This window comes from Micromys minutus (genome assembly GCF_963924665.1).
Source record: "Micromys minutus genome assembly, chromosome: 16".
NCBI classification, from domain to species: domain Eukaryota; kingdom Metazoa; phylum Chordata; class Mammalia; order Rodentia; family Muridae; genus Micromys; species Micromys minutus.
In genome coordinates, this window is record NC_137985.1 from 17,006,621 (window position 1) to 17,030,477 (window position 23,857).

Below are 23,857 nucleotides of genomic sequence, written 5' to 3' on the forward strand. Positions count from 1 at the left end.
TCCACAGGTGTGCGCCATGGCACAACATACGCATACAATTGAGAAATGAGGACCAGCAGATGGTTCAGCAGGTAAAGAGGCTTGCTGCCAAGCCCAAAGACCCGAGTTCAATCCCTGGGACCCACAAGGTGGAAGAAGAGACCCGACTCCTCCTGCTAGTGTCCTGTGACCAAGACACACACACACTCCATGACATGTATTTACCCACACACTTGACTGCGCACACGTGTAATCAACTTTTTTATTGAAAATTTGAATAAACCGCTTTGGAAGTTGGTTTGGCAACACTAACATATACTCACACCTTAGGACCTAGCAATTACATAGAGCCCTTGCGTAGTAACTGAATGAAATATGCAAAAATGTTCCAAGCAGTTTCCTTACAACAGCCCCAAACCCAAGCCAATTACTTTGCTCAATGAAATGTGGTATCTCAGGGTGGAGATAGTTTCTTCTTCAGCATAGGGAAACCTGGAGCTCACTAGGTAAAATGCTATATACAGCCAAAGATGACCTTAAAGTCCTGATCTTCCTGCCTCCACCTCCCCAGTGCTTCAATGACTTGCATGCACCACTATGCCTGGTGGATACAGCTCTGGGATGGAACCCCAAGTTTTGTACATGCTGGGCCCCAGTCCCTAAGATTTTTCACAAAGGGATTGGACAGCGAATATTTTACAAAGTGTGAGACCCATGACACCAAAGCCCCCAGACAACCAGAGAGCACTATGTGCCAACAAAGTTCATAAGCACTTAAACCTGCCTCCACGCTGCTCCCAGGATGCATAATCGACTGTGGGATGGTGGTTGTTTTCCACAGCTTAAAAATGGAATAGCCATTTATAGTTAAGTTTACTGTCCCTGTGAAAATAAGCTAAAAGGGGTGGGGAGGAGACTCAGGAGAGCGCTGGCCTAGCACGCAGGAAGCCCCAGGGTCCATCCCAGCACCACGTAAACCACAAGTGCAAAATCTCAGCACTGAAGTGGGTGTTGGAGACAGGAGAACCAGGAGGTAACAGTTACTCTTGACCATACTGGGAGTTCTAGGCCAGCCTGGGCTATAAAAACCAACCAACCAAAGCTACACAATGGATTTGACCCCTGGATGGCAACTTGACAATCCCCTTGAACGACTAGGTTACAGCTTCTATCAGAAATGCAGGCAGTACTGGGGACATCGCTCTGTGACAGAGTGCTTATCTAGCATACAGGAAACCCCAATAGCAGAAATCAGAAAGATAAAGTTACAACTTACAGCGCACAGGGGAGAAACTAGGGCAGAGACCACACACCAGAGCTGTGTTAGTCTACGTCTCCAGCACTGACCCCAATATTTCTTCATCGAATGTGACCTCTTGCTACTTACACAGGGCTGCTCTCCCATCCCCTGGACTCACAGCCATAGCCCTTCCCCTGCTCATAGCCCTGGAAAACAGCAGTGATGAGTGAGAGCAGAGAATGGCCCACCTTTCAAAAGACGTGAAAACACACCAGCCGCAGCGTCTGGGCACGAGCAGCAGAAAGTGGCGCAGTCCGAGAGCAGCGGTGAGTAGATATAAAGGTTGGCTCCGCCCCAGCCATCAGACGAAGAGGGCTTCCACCTGATGGTTCCTCTCTCCAATGACCCTCAATCAACCCCAGCAGACGAGCCAAAGGCAGTCCCGATCATTGAGAATACCTGGCACAGAGAGGGCCTTACTTTCAGGGCATTGGAGATGTTTCTAGAAGTTTCCTTCATTGTCCCAGTCTTAGTTCGGGAACCCTGACTCATAGGAGCAGATTGAGATAGGATGGGAACTGGTCCTCTGAAGGAGGACCTACCTAGGACACCAAAGGCCATATATTCCATCCCAAGCACTGCTTAGTGGTGTGTGTAACCCCAGTACTGAGGAGGTGGAGACAGGCAGGTACAGCGGGAGAACAGTCTCCCTTACATAGTTGGTTTGAGGTCAGCCTGGGCTACATGAGATTCTCGGTTTGTGGTGGGGGATTGATGAGCTGGGGACAGGGGACACAGCAAGACAAGCTAAGGCTGTCTTGTTTTTTCACAAAGGGGAAAACAGCTGTGCATTATCAGGTGGCCTGCCTGACACTGCTGGGTTGTAAAAGGCTGTAGGCAATCTTACACCACAAATGGCTACTAGGGATGAATCACATGAGACAAACTTCCTGACCCTCCCACTTCCATCTCCGTGGGATGTCAGGGGTACAGGCCTCTCCAGGTTTACCTGTTCAACTTTCTAAAAAGATCAATTTATTTTTATTCCATGTTTATGAGTGTTTGCCTACCTGCATACGCATGCCTGGTGCTCACGGAGACCAGAGGTAGCATCAGATCCATTAGAACTGAAGTTACAAATGATTGTGAACCACCATGTGGGTGCTGGGAACCAAAGCTGGACTGTCTACAAGAGCAGCAAGTGTTCTTAACCATCAAACCATCTCTTGGCCCCTAAACCGTAAAAAGAATACATTTATTTCTCACTTGTGAGAAGCGTAACTTTTGGGAGCTGGTTCTCTCCTTCCACCATGAAGAATCAAACAAGTCCTCCTTGGTGGCTAGCTACTTTGCTACCCAGACTGCCACATGCTAGGTTTACTCAGTGCTGGGGGTTGAAGCCAGTAAGGCATACGCTCTACCAATTGAGCCATCTGACCCTTCTGCCAAGAACTGGAATTACAAGTGTGGGACTCCCCCCACCCCCGGCTCTATTTTCCCTTCACATGAAGTCCACATGGGGGGGGGGGGCTTTCAACTCTGATGCTTTTTAGAAAATTATTTATTTATTTTATGTATGTGAGCACAGTGTGGCTCTTCAGACACACTAGAGGTGGGCATCAGATCCCATTACAGATGGTTGTGAGCCAACATGTGGTTGCTGGGAATTGAACTCAGGACCTCTGGAAGAACAGCCAGTGCTTTTAACCACTGAGCCATCTCTCCAGCCCCCTACTCTGATGCTTTTATAAAAAAACATTTTAATTAGGACCAGAGTGGCAACACACACCTTTAATCCCAGCACTCCAGAGGCAGGAAAATCTCTGTGGGTTCAGAACCTACATAGAGAGATTCGAGACAGCTGACATTACAGTTTGCTTCGAAGAACAAACACTATTTTAATTCAGTTATGGGTTGGGTGGGGGGTATGGGGATCAGAGGACACCCCACCATAGTCAGTTCTTCCTTTCTAGCGTGTGTCTTCTAAGAATGGAACAAGGTCATCAGCCTTGGCAAGTGCCCCTACCTAGAGATCCTCTCAGTCCCTTTGGTAGAACTGATACTAACCATGGTATTGTGGTTAAGCTTTTTCTCCTCTCAGTGTTGGCTATCTTTTAGAGATGTAAAACAAATGTTGATGAATTTTTCATTTCTCGTGTTTTCTTTTGTTGCTTTTTCCTAAATAATGAGTGCGAATACACCAACACTGGTGAGAAAGGGCTGAGTCATAAAGGAAGTTGCACCGTCAGGAGATCTTACCGCAGCCCCTTCACAACTATGAATCAGGAAATAGTAGCTTCAAAGGAGAGAAGACAGACAACCGACACACAGACAGACACACAGACACTGGCTCAGCTGAGTGATCATAGGAATTGGTTTTTCTGGTGTAGGGGGTTACAAAGGATAACAGTCCACATGGCCAGTGAGTTCTAGGCCAGCCTGGGCTACAGGATAATATAGTCTGTCTCAAGCACAAAATTTACAAAGTTAACTAATTAAAATTTCAAAGCTAGTCTTTGTTTTGTGCTAACGGCACTTTAAGCATCAATGAATCACACTGCTCAGGACTAAGGAACGCTTGCATTTACTATTTTATGTGTACGAGAGTTTTTCCAGCATGTGCACGGTGTGCGTGCTTGGTTTCTGTGGAGGTCAGACGTTGCCAGATTCTCTGGAACTGGAGTTACAGATATTTGTGAACCACATGTGGGTGCTAGGAAGGAACCCAAACCAGGTTCTCTGAAGCCCCTCCAGAGCTGTCCACCCCCACAGCAGTGACAAACCCGAGGTCTTGTGTGTGCGCTCAGTCAGAGCTGTGTTACAGAGCCCATGCCCAGCCCAAGATCACTTACAGGTGTGCCAGTGTGGCTGAAGACACTTTTAGAGACTGTGAACTTCTAAATGTAAGACACTGAAAATGTAAGACATTCTTACCTACTCATTCTGTGTGTGCACGTGAGTGTGTGTCACAACACACACTGAAGTCAGAGAACTTGCGGAAGCCAGTTTTCTTCTTCCATCACCGGATTGGTGCCAACCACCTTTACCTAGGGAGCCACCCCATACCATGAATTTTTATTCATTAATTAGTTTCTTAGTTTACTTATCTTGTCTTTTCAAAACAGGGGTTCTTTGTGTAGTCCTGGAACATTCTGTGTAGACCAGGCTGGCCTTGAACTTGAAGATCTGCCTGCCTCTGCCTCCCAAGTTCTGGGTTTAAAGGCATGAGCCACCACTGCCCAGCTATTTTTAAATTTTTATTTATTTCTTTTTATGTGTTTGGATGTTTTCCCTGCATGTATGCACCACGTGGGCGCCTGGCACCTGTGGAGCCTGGAAGAGGGTTTTGGATTTCCTGGGACTGGAGAAACTGGCAGTTGTGAGTTCTGGGACTCATACCCAGGACCTCTGAAAGAGCAGCCAGTGGCTCTTACTCACTGAGCCATCCCCCCCCGCCCCCCCCCCGTCCTTGTTTTTTTTTTTTTTTTGTTGTTGTTTTTAATTATTGGGAATGTTTAGTGAAGGCGAATTCCTGAGTCAACTCAGACCCTCTCGATCTAAAATTCTTACATCAAGGGCTAAGCAATATACATTTGTTTTGTTTTGAAACGTGGTCTCATGTAGCTCAGGCTAGCCTCCCACTCAATGTGTAGCTGAGGCTGACCTTGACCTTCTGATCCTCTTGCCTTCACCTCCTGAGTTCAGAGATTAGAGGTGTGGACCTTTTTTCCCCTGTAGTACTGGGTTGGGATACAGGCTTTGGGTGAGCCCGGCAAACACTCTACCATCTGTGCCAGGTCTGAGACTCTGAAGTTCAACTAGAGATCTGACTCAGGTCCTTCTGATTGAACAACGAGCATTTTTTTTTTTACCCACTGAGCTGACACCCAGCCCCAGCTGCTCATGTTCTAATGGGAGAGGCAGGGGATGAGCCATAATGAAGAGAAGGTGTAGTCAGGGCAGGCTTCTCAGAGGAGGTGGCACTTAACCCGAGCCTAAATAGAGAAAACATGTGGGTATCTGGGGAAAAATTAAGTTTGAGGTCAGTATGTTAAACTCACTGTGTGTGTGTGTGTGTAGCTAGTGTGTGCAAAAAGTCCTGGGCTTAATCCCAAGTACGAGAGAGAGAGAGAGAGACCTTTAATGAAGATTCTCACTGGAGGCTCGAGGTCCAACCACACACAAAGGCAGCCAGTGGAAGGAAAGACAGCAGGTCACAGGAATATGTGACCTGAAGGTTACATGCATCTCAACTTAGCTATGAGTGTGGACCAAGCAAAATCAGAAACGTGCCTCAGGAGATGGCTTAGGGTTTAAGAGAACTTACTGCTCTTACAGAGGACATGGGTTCGGTTCCCAACACCCACATCAGGCAGCTCACAAAAACCACCTACAACTCCAGCTCCCACAAGATTTGGCACCTCTGACTTCCTGGGCACCTACACTCACATGTACACCCCTGCATGTGTTCGTATGCACACACTTAAAACTTTAAAAAGGAAAATTTTCAAAAATCAAACTTAATTAAAACAGATTTTGTTTTGGGTTTTTTTTTTAATTCATTTATGTATGTTTTAATTTGTTGGCTTGATTCTAGTGCATGAACTCTGTCGACTGCCTATGGCAGTATCCAAAGGTTAAAGACATCTGCGAGAGGACAGAGGCCACAGCCCTTCACCCTCCTAGAATTTCCCTTCTCTGGACAGTTCAGAAATGATCACTGTTGGGTAACTTGAACCCTGTTCTGGGACTAGGATTGTGTTGGAGGCCAAGCTGGAAAGACTCTGTACGTGTGTGTGTGTGTGTGTGTGTGTGTGTGAGAGAGAGAGAGAGAGAGAGAGAGAGAGACCAGAGGTTGACTTCAGGTATCTCACTCTATCCTCTTTATTTACTGAAGCAGGGTCTTTCCTGGTCTGCTAGCTTGTCACTCCCCCACCCCACACCAAGGTTGCTCTCTCTACTTCTCCAGTGCAGAGATTCCAGGCCTACCCCTCCCCCCCCTGCTTTTACAACATCCCAAGGCTCCTGCAGATGCAAACTCTGGTCCTCACACTTTCACAGCAGGAGCTTTAGCCACTAAGCCACACCCTCTGACCTAGAGCAGGCTCTTAGAGACCCTTGTCTTTGGGCAGTGAGGAAAGATCATCCCTGGAGCCCAATTAGGGAAACACAAAGAACTAGACAATCAGGACTGGGGTGGTGCTCAGCAATGGATGGAGCAATGGCCTAGCATGCAGGGAGCCTGGGGTTCCATCCCAGGAGAGTATAAACCTAGCTTGGCATAACTCCAGCACTTGGGAGCTGAAGGCAGGTGGAAGCGAGAGGATCGTAAGTTCAAGGTCATCCTCAGCTGCTACATAGTGAATCTGAGGCCAGCTTGAGGTGGATAAAACCCTGTGTGTGTGTATGCAAGTTGTGCAAGTTGACATTCTAGGTTGAATCCCCAGGAACTGGGAAGGAGTGTGGAGAAATGAAAAGGGTCTGGGGAGATGGTTCCATGGTTAAAAGCACTTGCTGCTCTTCTAGAAGGCCTACATTCTGTTCCCAGCATCCACAATGGGCCAGTTACAACCACCTGCAACCCCAGCACCATAGAATCCAGTGTCCCTGACCTGCTCTGGCACTATATGCACAGGCATACCACAGTCTTCTCACAGGCCTTCTCACAGACACACACACACACACACACACACACACACACAGAGAGCGAGAAACAGGAGAGAGACACAGAGAGAGAGACACACACACACAAAATCTAAAATAAGTAAGTCTTATAAAAGAAAGTATTGATGGTGGTTCTAATGACTTTGGAAAAGAGTAACCCTGTAGGGGTGGCTGGGACCCCTGAGACCACCTCTCCAATTCCTCAGCTTGTGCAGACTTGGGATGGAGAAGAGTCACCTGCTAAGGTGTACCTTTCACGGAAAACATGGTGGCCCCGGGACTAATGAGTCACTGTGAGGAGCCAGACAGCCTACAAACAGGCCCAGGAAAAAGGTCAAGGTTGGCCCATTTTTCCCAGAAGCCACAGCATAAAATTCCAGCTCAAACAGCTCAGAGTGGGAGTGGGGGATGGATAGAGAAATGGAAAAGGCTGGGGTGCCTTGGCAGGACACTAATGGGGGGAAATGTCTGCCTACACCCCTCACACACACATACGCAAAACCCATAACCATCAGCAGCAAGATAAATTGAACTGTTTATTGGCCCAGACCTGGGTTTCCAGCACAAGGGGGACATCTGGGAAGCTATATGAGGGGAGACACACTCCCAACTGGCTCTTTGCCTCCCAAATCTCCCCTTCCTCAGCCTTTTCTTTCACACATTTCTTTAAGGCAGAGGTTTGTTTCTGTGTGTGGGAGATGAATCAGCACTTCCCAGGAGGCCTGATCATGGCCAGACCCCCTCAAACACCCCCCACCCCACCCCCATCTACCTCTCTTGCAATCTTGACATGGATGTGCTCGTAAGAGGTCAGACAGCACCCACACTGGGATAGGAGGTCACAGACCCCGCATTGACACACAACACATATAAATACAGTTTGTACCGTATTGGATTCTCTCTTTCTCCACAGGATTTAGCAAAGTCCTTCAAGGGAAGAAGCCAGCCATAAGAGTACTCAGGAATGTCCTTGGTCACCCACGGCTTTGTGAACTATGTCATTCATGGTAATTTTCAAGACTGGTATTGGTGGTGGTGGTGCACTCCTATGAGACCAGCACTCCAGGAGCGGAGGCCGAAGGATCAGAACTCCAAAGCCAGCCTTGGCCAAATAGTGAGTTGGAGGCTAGCCTGGGCTACATGAGACCCTGTCACAATAAAAAAAAAAAAAAAGACAAATTGCAAGCAGCTACATCCAGCTCAAGGCTGCCCTGCCTTTGGGGACCTGGTACCTAGGATAGGATGAAGGTGTGAAGAGCTCCTGGGAAGGGAGCCTGGGTGTGGGAATAAGGGTTCCAGGAATGATCAATACCTCCCCTAGAGTTTTCTCACCAGGAAGCCCAAAGTCTCCTCAATATCTGCCCACACTGCCTCAACCGATTCCTCTCTGCTCCCCAATAAAGCAAGTGGCCAATGAGATCTGAAAATAAAAGACTGGGATCCCAGAGGCCTCCCTGCCCCCACAGTGGCTTCCTTTCCCCGAACATGAAAGGGAAGCAGCAGATGAAATTGGGGAAGCTGTGGGGATTTAGACCTCAGATAGACAGGGAAGCAGCCTTGGGTCCGCTGGGGACAGCGTTTCCTCAAGAAGTGGCCTGAGATCCTCTGTGGAAGGTGGCAGGAGCTGGGGGGTGGTGGTACAGTTTTCAAATCCCAGCACTCAGAACACAGGCAGATAGATCTCTGTGAGTTCCAGGTCAGCCTGGCCTGCAGAGCGAGTTCTAGTCAGTCAGGGCTCTGCAGAGAGGCAGGAAGGGAACCAGGGGGCTGGAAGATAGGACAGATAGAATGCTGACACCCTTTGTACCAGGTGGCAAGGTCTAGCCCTAAGCTCCAGCCTGCTGTCACCCTAGACCCTTAATGATCACCACAGTCACGGTACTACAATCTGATTAGTCAGTGCCTCTGCTGGCCACCTGACCTATGAGCTGTGGTCAGTTCCTCCAGACCTGTGGCGCTGAGGGACATCATGAGGTCACCTGGTCTCTCCCCACAGAACTCTCTGTGGCTTGGTTAAATATCAGTTCACATTTCCCCTCAGACCACTGTGTTACCCTCCAGAAATGTGGGTGATGTAGGCAAATGCAAGCCTCTCTCCAGGGAGCTGGAGCTGCGGAGGGGCAGGAGGCGGTGACCAGGGTTCCCACCTCTGTGTCCAGTCACTCCCTTCCCCCGCCGCCAGCACAGCAGGGGCCTCAGCACCTCCCTCCGAAGGTCCCGGCTCCGCCACGTATAGATGACCGGATTGAGCAGTGAGTTGAGGGTGGCAAAGGCAAAGAAATAATGGGCTTTGTAGAGGACAGGACAGGCTCGGACGGGACAGGTAGAGTCTAAGAGAAGGATGCTAAAAGCCGGCAACCAGCAGAGGATGAAAACACCCAGGACAATGGTGACAGTCTTGAGCAGGGCCAGCGTCTGGGGACCAGCAACGTCCGCATGGCTGGAGCGGACTACGAAGTAAATTCGGACATACAGTGCCACGATCGCCAGTAAAATGACCGAGAAGATGGTGACCACGCAGAGCACATAGTGCTTAGCGTAGAGGGGGAGCACAGTGGAGCAGGCCTCCAGCTGGTCCAGACAATTCCAGCCCAGGATGGGCAAGCCGCCCAGGATCAGCGATATGAGCCACGAGGCCCCAATGAGCATCAGCATCCGACAGCTTTTGTCACTGCCGTAGAGCTTGACCTTGGCGATGGCCACTTGTCTCTCGATGGCGATGGCCAGGAGGCTGAAGACCGAGGCGGAGAGCGTGATGAAGGCGGAGCCCTCTCGGGCAAACCACTGCAAGGGAGTTAAGGACAGAGTGACGGGCCCCGAGAGCAGAGTGTTGGCCACGAAGGCCACACCTGCCAGCAGGTCGGAGGCTGCCAGGTTGCCGAGGAACAGGTACATTGCTGAGTGGAACTTGCTGTTCCTGGCCACTGCGATTAGCACCAGAAGGTTCTCCACCACGATGGCACAGCACAGGATGATGATGAAGGCCGAGGCTACCTTGCGGGAGGGCGTCTCCTGCATGTCCAGCGTCTCCTTGGTGTAATTGTAGTGTTCCAGAACCTTCTCAGGATTGAGGTACTCGGAGTATAAGCTCCCCATGGTGGGGCTCAGTGGCCGGCCGGGGCCATGGGGCTGAGCACTGCAGAGGAGAGAGGGACAGAAAAGGAACATCAGGTCACCGCTGTGGCTTTTTTTTTTTGTTGTTGTTGTTGTTTTAAGAATTATTTTATTATATATAAGTACACTGTATTCAGACAGAGGGCATCCAATCCCATTACAGATGGTTGTGAGCCACCATGTGGTTGCTGGGATTTGAACCCAGGATCTCTGGAAGAGCAGTCAACGCTCTTAACCACTGAGCCATCTTGCCAGCCCCCACGGTTGTGGCTTTTGCAGGGACTCTGAACATGGACTGCAGAGCTTCAGGGTCTAGCTCCAAGTTCTCAGTGAGTAACCCCAGGGAAGCCACACTCATCTCTGTTCCTCCAATGTGACAGAATGCTTAGAGAAGTCAGTTCAGCTTTTCAAGGTCACCAAGCTACCAAGTGATAGGGTACGCAGCCGGTAAGCTCTGAGCAACCGTCTGTTTTTGTCGTTGTCTTTTGATGTTTTACTTGGTTGTAAGACAGAATCTCACTGGGTAGACCCGGACAGCCTGGAACTCTCACTGTTCTACCTGCCGCTGCCTCCCAAGTATTGGGATCAAAGGTGTGTTAAACCTTGTGAGGTCTACATAGTGAGTTTCTGTCTCAGGGAAAAAAAAAAAAAAAAAATAGAGTGCTAGGCCTGTAACTCACTTGGGAGAGCCCCTGCCTAATATACAAGAAACCCAGGGTTCCAACCACAGCAGGGCACACACATGACATGGTAGTTCATATTTTTTTTTTTTTTTTTTTTTTGGTAGTTCATATCTTAGGAAACAGAAGCAGGAGGACTGAGGTCATAGTCATCTTGGCTATAATAAAGCAAATTGGGGAAGATAGCCTGGGCTACACAAAATGTGCCTTCAAGCTCAGCAGTGAGAAGGCAGAGGCAGGCAGGTCTATGTGAGTCTGAGGCCAGCCTGCCACATAAAAACAAACAAAAATTAAAATTAAAAAACCAAAACCACCACCAACAGTAAACATTGTATGAGCTGAACAGAGTTTATTTATATATTTAGGAATAAATAGAGAAGGAGAGAAATGGAAGCCATAAGGTTGAGAGAGAAGAGAACAGGGGGTTGCAAGGGAAGGGTTGGAGACAGAAATGAGAAGAGGGGAAATGATACAATTTTTTATTTAAAGAAATAAAAACTTATTTTTTTTTAAAAAGAAGTTAGGCATAGGGCTGGAGAAGTGGCTCATTGGTTAAGAGCACTGACTGCTCTTTCAGAGGTCTTCAGTTCAACTCCCAACAACCACATGGTGGCTCACAACCATCTGTAATGGGATCTGATGCCCTCTTCTGGTGTGTCTGAGGACAGCTACAGTGAACTCACATAAATAAAATAAATAAATCTTAAAAAAAAAAAGTTAGGCATAGCTGGTGGGTGGTGGCACACGCCTTTAATCCCAGCACTTGGGAGGCTGAGGCAGGGGCATCTCTGAGTTTGAGGTCTGACTGGTCTACCAAGTAACTTCCAGGACAGCCAGGCTACACAGAAGAACCTTGTTTCAAAAACAACAAACAAACAAAATAGTCAGGCATAGTGGTGGCCTCCGGAGGCAGAGGCAGGATTGCTACACATTCCAAACAGCCTAAGCTGCATAGCAAAATATGTCTCAAGAACAAAGGAAAACGTAGAAGATTCTCCGGACTTCTAGAGACCTACCTGCTTTCTCATCGAGCCAGCCTCGGGCAGGGCTTGGACAACTTGTAGTTCTGTTCTCCACACAGGGGCCTCAGGCTTCATGCTGTCTGCTGACCTGGGTCAGCAGGCTTCTTATTACCACAAGCACCAAACCCTGGTCATTACCACCCACTGCCCTGATTCCAGGCTGGGACTAAGCCTTGAGGCCATGGGCACACCCCAAAGATAAGGACTTGGGGAGACACCAGGACGGCCCTAAGGTCCAAGCTTCCTAGATCTGTACTATCCTGAAAAACATAGACCTTGGCGGCATGGCAGAGTTCATCTGTTCTCACTCCAACGCTGACACTCAGAGAGTGAGCTATTGAGGGCTCAGCCTCTTAGCCTCAACATACCCATCTGTATAATGGGTACCAAAAAGATATCTCCATAAGGGATGAAAAAAAAAAGTCTTTTTCAAAGATATGTGAAACCTGCTGTGTACCTGTAATCACAGGACCCCAGGAGTCCATGACCAGCCTGGACAAGAGTGAGGGAGCAGAAAAAGACGGATGGAAAGGGCATGAGAGAGGGTTAAATGGGTAAGCGTATGTGCTGAGCAAGCCTGACACCATGAGTTAGAGTCCCCAAAGCTATGGGAGAAGAGGAGGACTGACTCTCTGGAATTGTCCTCTGATCTCCACTTTGGGTACCAGTGGCAAGGGTGTGTCCACAATCACATACACATCACGCCTCCCCTCCTCCATAATAATAAACATAATAAACTTTTAAAAGGGAAGAAGGAAGGACCAGGAGAAAGGTAGGGCTGCACAAGAACCTGAGAGACATCTCAGTGGGTAGAGCACTTGCCTTCTCTATGTGAGGGCCTGAGTTTGATCCCCACATTAATAAGGCCAATAACGGCAGCATGTGAAAGGCTGAGACAGGTGGATCTCCCTAGAAGCTCAATGGGAAAAAGTGTAAAAAGAAAAGGAAAAGGATATATGCAGGGCCTGAAGAGATAGGCCAGTAGTTGGGATGCTTTCCTTGTAAATATAGTACCCGTGGCTCAGCGGTTAAGAGCACTGACTGCTCATCCAGAGGTCCTGAGTTCAATTCCCAGCAACCACATGGTGGCTCACACCCATCTGTAATGGGATCCGATGCCCTCTTCTGATGGGTCTGAAGACAGTGACAGTGTACTCATATAAATAAAATAAATAAATCTCAAAAAAAAAAAAAAAAAAAAGACCTAAGCCTAGCCTCTAGCACTTACAGAAAAAGGCTGAGAATGAGCTGGGTGGGAGTAGTCCAACCCTTTGATCCCAGCACGGAGGAAGCAGAGCTGACCTCTGAGTTCGAGGCCAGCCTGGTCTACAGAGCTAATTCCAGGACATCCAAGGCTATACAGAATCCATCTCAAAAAACCAAACAAACAAAGCCAACGGTGAGGGCTCAGATCTGTGGCCCCAGCACTGGGCAAGCAGACAGGAGGCTCCCAGGCCACTGGTCTTTCAATCTAATCTTGGACGGTTCCAGACCATCGAGAGACACCGTCTCATAGCACCTGAGAAGCAGTAGGGCGAACTTGTGCTCTGGCACACACACACACATGCACATGCAGAGGAAATACTCAACATTTCAGTATCAGCTAATGTCTTCAGTGCTCACTTTCTCAACACACACAAGCTTTGGGCTACCTCCATCCACTCCAGCTTCTGGGAAAAGATGCTGACTTAGCAAGAGAAAAAAAAAAAAAAAAAAAAAAAACACCCTCTAACAGCTGGTTTCCATCCCCACCATTTCACTCTACCCAAGGACACTGGGTCCCTGGGGAGGGTGGGAAGGGCGCTGGCACCCCCTCCAACACCAGGATGCAATCCAGATGTGTCAAGCCCCCTGGAACAAACATGGCGGAGCCTCTGAAACATCCGGTGTGGGGAAGTCTGGGGGTGGGAATGGAGTGAACAACTGGAGAGAATGAGGAGGGTAACTAGTGTCCTGGTCTGGGAGGTCCTGGCTGGGAGGATGGGATAGAGCTGTGAAGGGGCCCCTGTGTAGAGGGGCCGGGAGGAGGGGTGTACTGAGCTGTGAGGGGCCCCCTGGAGCAGTCTGTACGGAGAGGCAGGGAGAGAGGTTAGAAATTTGTTTTCACGAGAAGTCTGAGTCACCCACCCCTCCTTCGAAAGGAAAACTGAGCTGAGCCTGGGGAAGGGATGTGAAGGGAGGGATCTGTGTGGGCAGAGAACATGAGATGCTGAACACACCATGGCCACCTAGAGTGGGGTAGGGGGAATCTCAGAGGGGCTGGAGCAGTGTAGGAGAGTTCTTGGTCACAGGGAGGGGCCACATGTTAAGAAGTCTCCCCAGCCTGGGCTTGGAAAGAGGCCTGACGAGCGCCACGTGTTTCCCAGAAAGAGCACAGTTCCAGAAGCTGGCTGGTTGAGCCGGTTCCTAGTGAGTGCAGAGAACCATGAGGGGCTTCCGGGGTCGCCCAGCCGTCTCCTTTCCCGGATATCCCCTTGGTTAGACACCCTAGCCTTTGAGGGGGTTTACAGAGACAGCTGCTGCCCACCCCCCTGGACGAGGGGACACTCGTCCTACTTTGGGAACAGAGAAGAGCTTGTACGTGTCCTCGGGGACAGCTGCCCCACCCTGATCTTCACACAGAGGCTCCTTGTTTCCTCTGCCTGGACAGAGCCCCAGGCGCCCCAATGCCCTCGGCTCGGCTCGTTGCAGCCGATCCCAGGCCAGCTTGGCCTAGGCCACACAGCCTCTTTACCAAGCCAGGTCTTCAAGCCGAAGTAGCCAGGAGCCTGATTGGCTTATTTCCGTGCATCCTCCGCATCCCATTGGTCCAGATGCGCAGGGGGTGGGGGGACACTCTATGAAGAATCCTACAGTCTTTCCCCTTTGGAAGCTGCTGGGACTCTGCTCATCAGGAGCTGTGATTGTCCCTGTGGGGCTGTTTGAACCATAGCCTGACCGATGGGTCACCCTCCCTAAGACGCCTCCAGGCTGCCTGGATCATCTGGTCCCCTCTTGGGGTTCATTAGTGAGAATCAACCCACCCCCCCTCCAATTTCAAGCCTGGCGGTTGAGAAGCCCAGGGTGTGTCCCTTACCCACCCCCCTCTGAGACTCCCACTTCTTCTCCAGTCTGGTGGGGTAGGAGAGAAAGAATTACGGCCATTTCCTGCAGAATTAAATGTGACCAGCCCCGCCAGAGCACCCCAGGGACTGACCAGAAAGTCTGTCTTCCCGGGGAAGAAAGACAGTGAATGCTAGCTATACTGACAGCTTATACTGAGGCTGACTGCTTGCCCACACGGGTACACCGGTCCCCCAACACACACAAACCATACACACACCACACACACACACCACATACAGAGACATATCACACATACAGACACACATACATACCACACACACAAACCACACACACACAAACCATACACACACCATACAGAGATACACATCACACATACAGACACACATACATACCACACACACAAACCACACACACACACAAACCATACATATACACATACAGACACACATACATACCACACACACAAACCACACACACACACACAAACCATACATATACACATACAGACACACACCACATACAGACACACATACATACCACACACACAAACCACACACACACACACACACACACACAAACCATACACACACCATACAGAGATACACATCACACATACAGACATACATACATACCACACACACAAACCACACACACACACACACACAAACCATACATATACACATACAGACACACACCACATACAGACACACATACATACCACACACACAAACCACACACACACACACACACACACAAACCATACACACACCATACAGAGATACACATCACACATACAGACACACATACATACCACACACACAAACTGTACACACACACACACACACAAACCATACAGAGATACACATCACACATACAGACACACACACACTCTGTCCAAATTGTCTCTGTCTCCATTCTCATTTTTTCTCCTAGAACCTTTCTAACCGAAGACAGGAGATTACGTGGTTTAAGGACGTCCAGAAAGAGGAAGCTAGCCCAAAGGGTTGGAGCCTTGGAGGAAGAGTCGCTCTACAGGCGAACAGAGGCCTGGCCTCCTCCCTTTGTCCAGACTCCAAGACCTGGCTCCTGTCCCACCTCCACCACTGTGGCCCAGACTGCCTCTCAGAGGCAGGGGAGGTTGCCACTGGAGACTCTGGACTGAAAATGAGCTTCACAGGTTCATACCTTAATCCCCACTACACAGGAAGCTGAGGAAGGAAGGTGAGAGTTCAAGACCAGCCTAGGCCACATAATAAGTTGTAGGTTAGCTTAGGTAACACAGGGAGGGCTGGGAGATGTCAAGATGGCTCGTTGGCTACAGGTACTTGTCACCAAGCTTGGAGACTTGATCCGGCCCCACTACCCACATAATGAGAGAAAGAAATGACTCTTAAAAGTTTTTTTTTTCACCTGCACACTCATGCCATGAAACACACATGCCCACACACATACATACATGTCCACAAAACAAATAAATGTAAGTTTAAGATGTATATGTATTAAAAAGCACTGTGTGTTGGTGCATACTTTTAATCTCAGGACTTGGGAGACAGGCATGCAGATGTCTGTGAATTTGAGACCAGCTTGATCTATATAGTGAGTTTCAGGACAGCCAGGGTTACAGTGAAACCCTGTCTATAAATACCTAAAATTAAGAAAGAGGACTTGGTGCAGCTTAGAGGCACAGCATCATTTAAAAGCCCTGGGTTTCCAGGGCTGCAGAAAATAACGGGAGGAAGAGGAGCAAGTGAAAGGGTTTGGAGTGAAGGAAGAGAGATAGACCCAGACATGACTGCTTAGCTAAAGATTAGTGGAGAGGAAGGCTAAGGAAGGCCTGGTGGCTCCACTCCACTCCCTCCCAGGTCTACAGAGCTCACCCGTCCCTCCCAAGCAGCTGGCCAAGCTCAGCCTGCATGAACCTCTCCTCCACCCCTTTGGTTGCTGTGTGGGTGTAACCCCTCCTTCATGGCTGCCCACCAAGCTTGCAGGGGAGAACTGACCAAACTCAGAACTGTATCCTCACTCCACATGGCCACACTCTCCTATGGTTCCTTAGGGCCCATTTGAATCTCGACCTCAGGGCCTTCAGACCCCCTCCCCACCTACACACAAACACTTTTTCCGGCAGACTATCTTATCTTTGGATTTCGCTGTCACGGTCTAGGCCTCCAGGACCTACCTTCTCTTGTTTTGTTTTTGGGACAGTGTCTTACTATGTATCCCAGGCTGACCAGAAACTCATTATGTAGACCAGGCTGGCCTTGAATTCACAAAGATACTCCCTTAATTCACTCTCCTGAGCACTGGGATTAAAGAAATGAGGCATCTGCCCAGCACTGCCCATCCCCAATTTCTATCAAAGCATCTTACTTTATCATCGGAAATTATCTTGTTTTCCACAGTACCGTGTGAGGCCAGCTACCAAGTTCACCCTCAGCTTCTCCTGCCTGGTGCAAGGAAGGCAGGCTAATGAATGAAAGAGCCCAAAATTGGAGGGCTTGCATGCAAAGCAAGGGGACATCTCAGTCCCCTAGCAGCACCCCTACCCAACTACTAAACTGAAGCCAGGCGCGTCTCCATAGCGACGACAGAAAGACCCGCCCGGCTCAGGCAGCACTCTCCGGGCTCCTTATCAGGCCGAGGAATGCGTGGTATCCACACTCGCTCGCGCTGGGGCGGCGCCATCTCTCTCCCGAGACCCCGACACGCGCGCAGGATGTCCCTACCCTGCAGAAGGCAATAGGGGGAGGCGACACTCTGCATCCCACCAGAAGGCCCCCACATCTAGATACCTGGGATACTGGAGAGAGTAGCTACAGCAACTACTTTCCTCCCCCCTCAGTGATGCTCCCACGTTGCCCCACAGGGGACAGTAGGCTCAGCGGGTGTCGCCCCGGGCATCTAACAACAAGGATAGAGACGGGGGTGGGGAGGTGGAATTCCCCGGGTGAGTCAACGCGTGCTGTAGAAGGGGGAGAGGTCCCAACGCTGTGTAGCCCGCGACAACGCGGACTCCACGCCACGCGTGCCTTCCTTCACTCCTACACCCCATCCCTGGGCTAGGAGGAAAAGAGTTAACACCTGGACTTTGCAGTTCAAGTCCCTTTCCTCCGAAACAAAGTGGTTCTCCCGAAAGGGAGACTGAAGGAGAGGGGCAACTAAGGGAAACTGAGGCAAAAAACTAGTCTCACTGGCGGTGGGGCGATGGCCTTCGCCGGGGACCCCGCCCATGAACTCTAGGCGTCCACCGCTCGTACGTAGTAGCACCTTTCATCCTAGCTCAAGCCAGAGAAACAAGGGATGCTGCAACTCTCAACAACCTCACTGCCCCAAACCCTGCTTCCTGAGAACCCCCATCCAGTCTTGCGAAGTCGCCAGCCCAAAGCGCTCGGATTCCGCCTTTCTCTTCAGCGCCAACTTCCTGCCCGAAGGAAGGCGGGGAGCTCAGTCTGGGGGTGCGCCACTGAATAGGTGGGGAGCTGCCTGGAGTGGTGGTCAGGGGCGCATGGTGGATGATCAGTCCCCTCGGTACAGCAGAGCCTGGAGCAGCGCGTGCAACGCCCGTTCGAGCGCCTGACCCGGGTCCGGGCCCCTAAGTTGGGATCCCAGGGTCTCAGTGGACCGCGGCCCGCCCAGATCGGAACCTCCCCTTTGCCCCGCGCGCTCACCTGGCTAGGCCGGCCGGGGTCCCTGCCCTGGCCTGAGTGGCCTTGGCGTCTGCGCCCCGGGTCAGCCAGTGGCTGGTTTTGGAGACTGTTGGCTGTGCTCGGTCTATGTCCCGGAGTTGGGGACCCAGGACAAGAGAGAGGCGGGCAGAGCCGCCGCCTCCGGCCCCAACTCCCTGCTCGCCCCGCCCTCCTCTCCTCCTCTTTCCGGCGGCGACTAGCAATGAATTCCAGATGTGGCCCGCCAGTTAGTTAGCCAGGGCGCGCACGGGGGAAGAGCAGGGCCCCTTTGTCCGCACCCCCCCCAACACAAACTCCCGCCCTGCTCCTTCCAACCCCCACTCGTGAGAACTGCCATAGCATGATGTCACGGCCGCGTGACGTCACAGCTCTATTAACCCAGGTGGCCTAGTCTTAAAACAACTGTTTATTCCATTTGGCTTAGCTCCAGGCTAACCTGGAAATGGAGGAAATCTCGCTTACTTACTATGTGAGGACTCAGCAATTCAGGATTAAGCACCTACTATGTGTTTCTACAAGAAATAAATTCTCACATTGTACAATGCCCAGCCCCTCAAACAGAACTGTTCATTGACTTGGTAAGAACCCCCAAATCCAACTGGGTGTTCTGGCACATATACTTGTCATCTATACATCTGCCAATTGGGAGGTAGGAAGATCAGGAGTTCAAGGTACCTAGTAGCCTTAGCCAGGATTGCCTGCCCCAGACCTCTCCTGAAAAACAACAGGTGGGAGTGTGGATTCAGGTGGTTGAATGTTTGCCTAGCATTCATCCTTAACACCGAAAAAATATGGGATGGTGGCTTGGGCCTCTAATCCCAGCCCTTGTGAAGTAGAAGCAAGAGGTTTGTTTTAGAGTTCAAGGCCAGTCTTGATCACATGATCCTGTTGGCTCCTTCCCTCCAAACAACTCGGAGTGAAAAAAATTCCAAAATTAGAGTAACAGAAGGTCAGCTGTCTAGCTCCACTCAGCAGGGAGGGGAAAGTGCCTCAAAGTCTGACCAAACGAAGCTCAGTCCCTGGAAGCAAAGTTGGCCTCTGACCTCCACATATTGGCATTGCGGCACCTGCATTCACATACCAGTGCATGTACCGTAACAATAAATGCATTAAAAACAAATAACAGGCTGGCTGTCAGTGGGTAAGGAAGTGTCTGGGACCCACCTGCTGGAAATTCAGAATCAATTTCTGCAAGTTGCCCTGTGACCTCCAAGACCTGCTGCTATGGCACCGGCACACACCCACGTGCATGCACACACACAGATAAAACAGTTAAAATTAATGAGTTTTTACAAGGTGCTAAACAGGTAGCTTAACTGGTCAAGAGCACTTCCTGCTCTTGCAGAGGTCAGACCTTCCCAGCATTCACAGACCTGACAACCTCTTCTGAGTCCAACCCCAGGGGATTCAGCCTCAAGGGTACTGTACTCACATACCCACAATTACATGTAATTACAAACATAAAAAAATTAAACACACAAAACAAAAGGGTAAACTGTTCACCCAAACATAAGCTTCATAAGAGCAAAGAGTGTTTCTCCTTTATTCATTTAATACTGCGCCTCATATTGACATTGAGATATTTGTGGGGACAAGTGGCTCCGTGTTACAGTATTTGCCTCTCACGAACAGGGCCTGTGTTCTGTCTCCAGCACCCCAAAAAGTTAAATAAATAAGCAGGTCATCGTTTGCAAGCCTGAACTTCAGTGGGTGGAGACAGAGGATCCAAAGCCATCTTCTGTTACATAGCAAGTTCTAGGCCTATGACTTGCTAGATAGATTAAGCCTTCCCGTAGGGCACCGGAAATGACAGAACAAAGGAGCAGGATCCCCCAGTTGAGGGGCTGAGGGTGTGGCTCAGGGGTAGAACACCTGCCTATGATGCATAAAGCCCTGAATTCTGTCCCCAGCCTGGAAAATAAGATTAAAGGAGATAAAATAAGTAGGTACCGCAGGTTTGAGTGAAGCAGAGTCCTCACACTGGCCATCCCGGCACGCCATGCTTCAAACACAAAAGGCTGGCGGCAGATCAGTGCACAGCATGGTACTCCTCTCCCCATGGATCTGAGAGTCTGTGTAAATGTTTAAGTGGGGAGAGTCCACAAGGCACAGGAAAAAGAAAGTACTCAGCTTCCTGGAAGAGGAACTGAGAGCTAGCACTGGGATGGGGGGAAGGCAGCTCTGCCAGCATTGTGGAAATCCTTTGTGTTGCTGGCTCAGCTGACCAATACATACATGTTATATTCCAGCAACGAATTAAACGAAGAACTGAAGGCTGAGGGCAGCCTGGGATCCAGATAAACAATGAAACCACTCCCAAATGTTGGTGGGAAAAAGAGGTATCTGAGGCTGGACTCGGCCACCTGTCCTCCCGGTGCTCAGCAGGTAGAGAGGAGAGTCAGGAGCTCAAGGTTATCCTAGCTACAAACCTGTCTCAAAAAAAAAATGGGCAGGGCCAGTTAAATGGCCAAACTAGAACGAAGGGGCTTCCTTACTTTCTGCCAATCCTGACAACCAGAGTTCTAGTCCCAGGATCCACGGGGTAAAAGGAGAGAACCATTCCAGCAAGTTGTCCTCTGACCTTCACAGAGAGAGTGTGTGTGTGTGTGTGGGGGGGGGGGGAGACAAAGAGGGGGTGGGGCTGGAGAGATAACTTAGCTGTTAAAAGCACTGACTGCTCTTGCAGAGGAACTTACTCAGTTCCCAGCATTCATGAGGCAGCTCACAACTGCCTATAACTCCAATTCCAAGGAATCCAATGCCCTCTTCTGGCTTGCAAGGATACTTGCACACACACACACACACACTCACTCACTCATGCATTCAAACACATAGAATAAAAAAAACACAAATCTTTCAAGACAATCAATAAAATGTGTTTTCTTGGGAGGCAGCTAAAGTACAGCTGTGCTTGGCATGTGCAGGGCCCTAGTTTCCATCCTCATGTGGACTACAGGGCAAATAGTGAAGTGAAACTGGCAGAGGACTGTATCGGGAAAAGCGAGCTGTTAACTAATCCGAGTTGTTTCTCCTCAGAGTATTTATACGGACAGTATAAATACCTCCGCATTTGCCTGTGAACCCATGCGAGGAAAAATGCAACAGACAGTTGCCTCACTTGTCACCTTGCTTATGGAAGCTGGGGACAGAAACCAGGAGAGAACAAGTCACTTCTCCTGAGGCTGAGGTCACCTCTGTATACTAACTCCAGATTTTACACACACAGGCTGACAAGATGGCCCAGTGAGTAAAGGTGCTTGTGACCAAACCTGAGTTCCATCCCCAGGACCCATGTGGTTGAAGGAGAGAGCTGGCTGCTGAAAACCCTCCTCCCGCCTCCACAACTATGAAACGGTGCACATGTGGTCATACACACGTGTGGTCATACACACATCCATGAATAAGCAAATGAATATTAAAAAATGTTTAACTACAAAGACAAAAAAATTGTGCAACCATAAAAGATAAAACACAGTTATAAAATATTTGTAGCAATCACGATTAGCTACAAACATTAAATAATAGCTTTTCATAGTGCTGGAGATGGAACCCAGAATTTTTGCACATGCTAGGCCAGTGCTCTACCATTGAGCAACCCACCAAGCCTAGGAACACTGTTCATAGATTTTCATTTAACATATTGAGCCTCCTAAAACTGAAAAGATGGCTTAGTGCTTAAGAATACTTGCAGAGGACCGAACTACTATACCAGGAAGATCGTAGCCACGTGTGACTCTAGTTCCAGGGAACTCCGTGACCTCTTCTGACCTCTGAGGATACCAGTGCACACTCACATGAGTTTTTTTAATTGAATATCCATTTTATGTATTTTTTAGACAGGGTCTTGCTATGTTAAGATTATGTTAATTAACAGTGGAAGAGCTGAGTTAAGGCTGACTTTGGATATGAGAGGCCTTGAATTCTGTCTATAGCATCACAAAATTAAACAAGCAATAAGGAAATGGAATTAAGAAAACAGGACTGGGGGAGATTTACCCAGGGGTGGGGAGGGAGGACAACACAGAAGGAGGAGGAAGAAGATAAACATTCCTAAAGATATTTGAAGAGACATAGGGAATCACACTATTTATGTTTTCTTACAATTACCAGTGTGTGTGTGTGTGTGTGTATGTGCATGGACATGTCTGTGTGTGCCTATGTATATAGTTTAAGTGAAGGAACAGCTCTAGACTTTAAAAAAACACACACGAAAAAACAGCCTCAGATGTGGAAAACCCCCTTCAAGTTGTTGGTCTAGGGAGTCCAAAACCCCCAAAACAATGCAGACTATTGCCATGTCCCTTGATGAAGGCCTAGACCATGAAGGTAAGTCCCTATTGCACCATACACTTCTGACACAGGCCATGAAGGAATCAAGCTGGCTTGGTCTAGAAGTTTCCTCCCAAGGACTGGCTTTTCGCAGTACAGGAAGGTGATATGTAAACTGCCAAGGGAGGGAAGCAATCAAGAGTCCTATCCAGCAGTAAAGCCTGTGAGTCACAGCAATGATCAGAATAGCAAGATACTCCTCAGGGTGCAGTGGTGACACTTCTACCCTGGGGGTAATCAATTCTCTGCTGTCGAGTGGTCTTAAGGATCACAGCAGATAATCCATGTTTGGTACTATAACCGAACTTATCACCTGTGTTTGCTGAGGCCACAGACTCCAGAGCAGACCTTATGACTACCAGCCACCACTACTTTCCTAAAACAGTGTAATTTCTAACTGCTTGTTTTTTCTTCTTCTCCTCCTCCTCCTTCAAGGCAGGATCTCTCTGTGTAGCCCTGACGGTCTTGAAACTCACTGTGTAAAACAGGATGGCCTTGAACTCAAAGAAGCATCTGCTCTGTATCCCAAGTGCCTCGATTAAAGATGTGAGCCACCACCACCCAGCCCTAACTGCTTTCTAAACTTGTATCCTTCTACCCATGGAGAAGCTTTCACCCTTCTTGGAAGCTTCTTTTTGTAGCAGGCAGAGGCCATCGCAGAAAACACGACTGACTGGTCAAAGGGCAGAGAACAGCTGGCCTCAGGGAGCCCAGCTTCAATCTGCACATCTACAATGTATAATCCCTACCTCAAGGGCTCTGGGAACAGAAGAGGCGGTGGAAAAACTGTGAGAGCCAGAGGACCAGGGCATCTATTGAGAGACAGTGTTAGCCATATATGAGAGGGAAGCTTCACTTGTGAGACCTCAGTGATAGGTTACTTACCCAGCTAACAGTCTGGATCTCCCAGTAAGGAGCTGGGGACATGGCTGAGTGGGAGAATCCATGCCTAGAACCCTTCATTGAGTTGGGAGGAGTCTAATGGCTCTAGACTTTAATCCTTACCCTGATGGAGTCTCAAGCTGAGTGTGTTGTGTTACCCCTGAAACACCAGCATTCAGGGAGGCAGAGAGAGAG

The 23,857-nt window shown here is 49.3% G+C and overlaps 1 protein-coding gene across 1 annotated transcript; it reads right to left on the bottom strand.

The window, feature by feature from the left end:
• Positions 1-7,778: 7,778 nt before the first annotated feature.
• On the bottom strand, positions 7,779-18,554 carry S1PR2 (sphingosine-1-phosphate receptor 2). The gene is made up of 2 exons (XM_080930265.1): positions 18,434-18,554; positions 7,779-10,019 (listed from the first exon to the last, which is right to left on the bottom strand). The coding sequence occupies exon 2, from the start codon at positions 9,977-9,979 to the stop codon at positions 8,921-8,923; it is 1,059 nt and encodes a 352-aa protein (XP_080786391.1). The 5' UTR covers positions 9,980-10,019; positions 18,434-18,554; the 3' UTR covers positions 7,779-8,920.
• Positions 18,555-23,857: the final 5,303 nt, after the last annotated feature.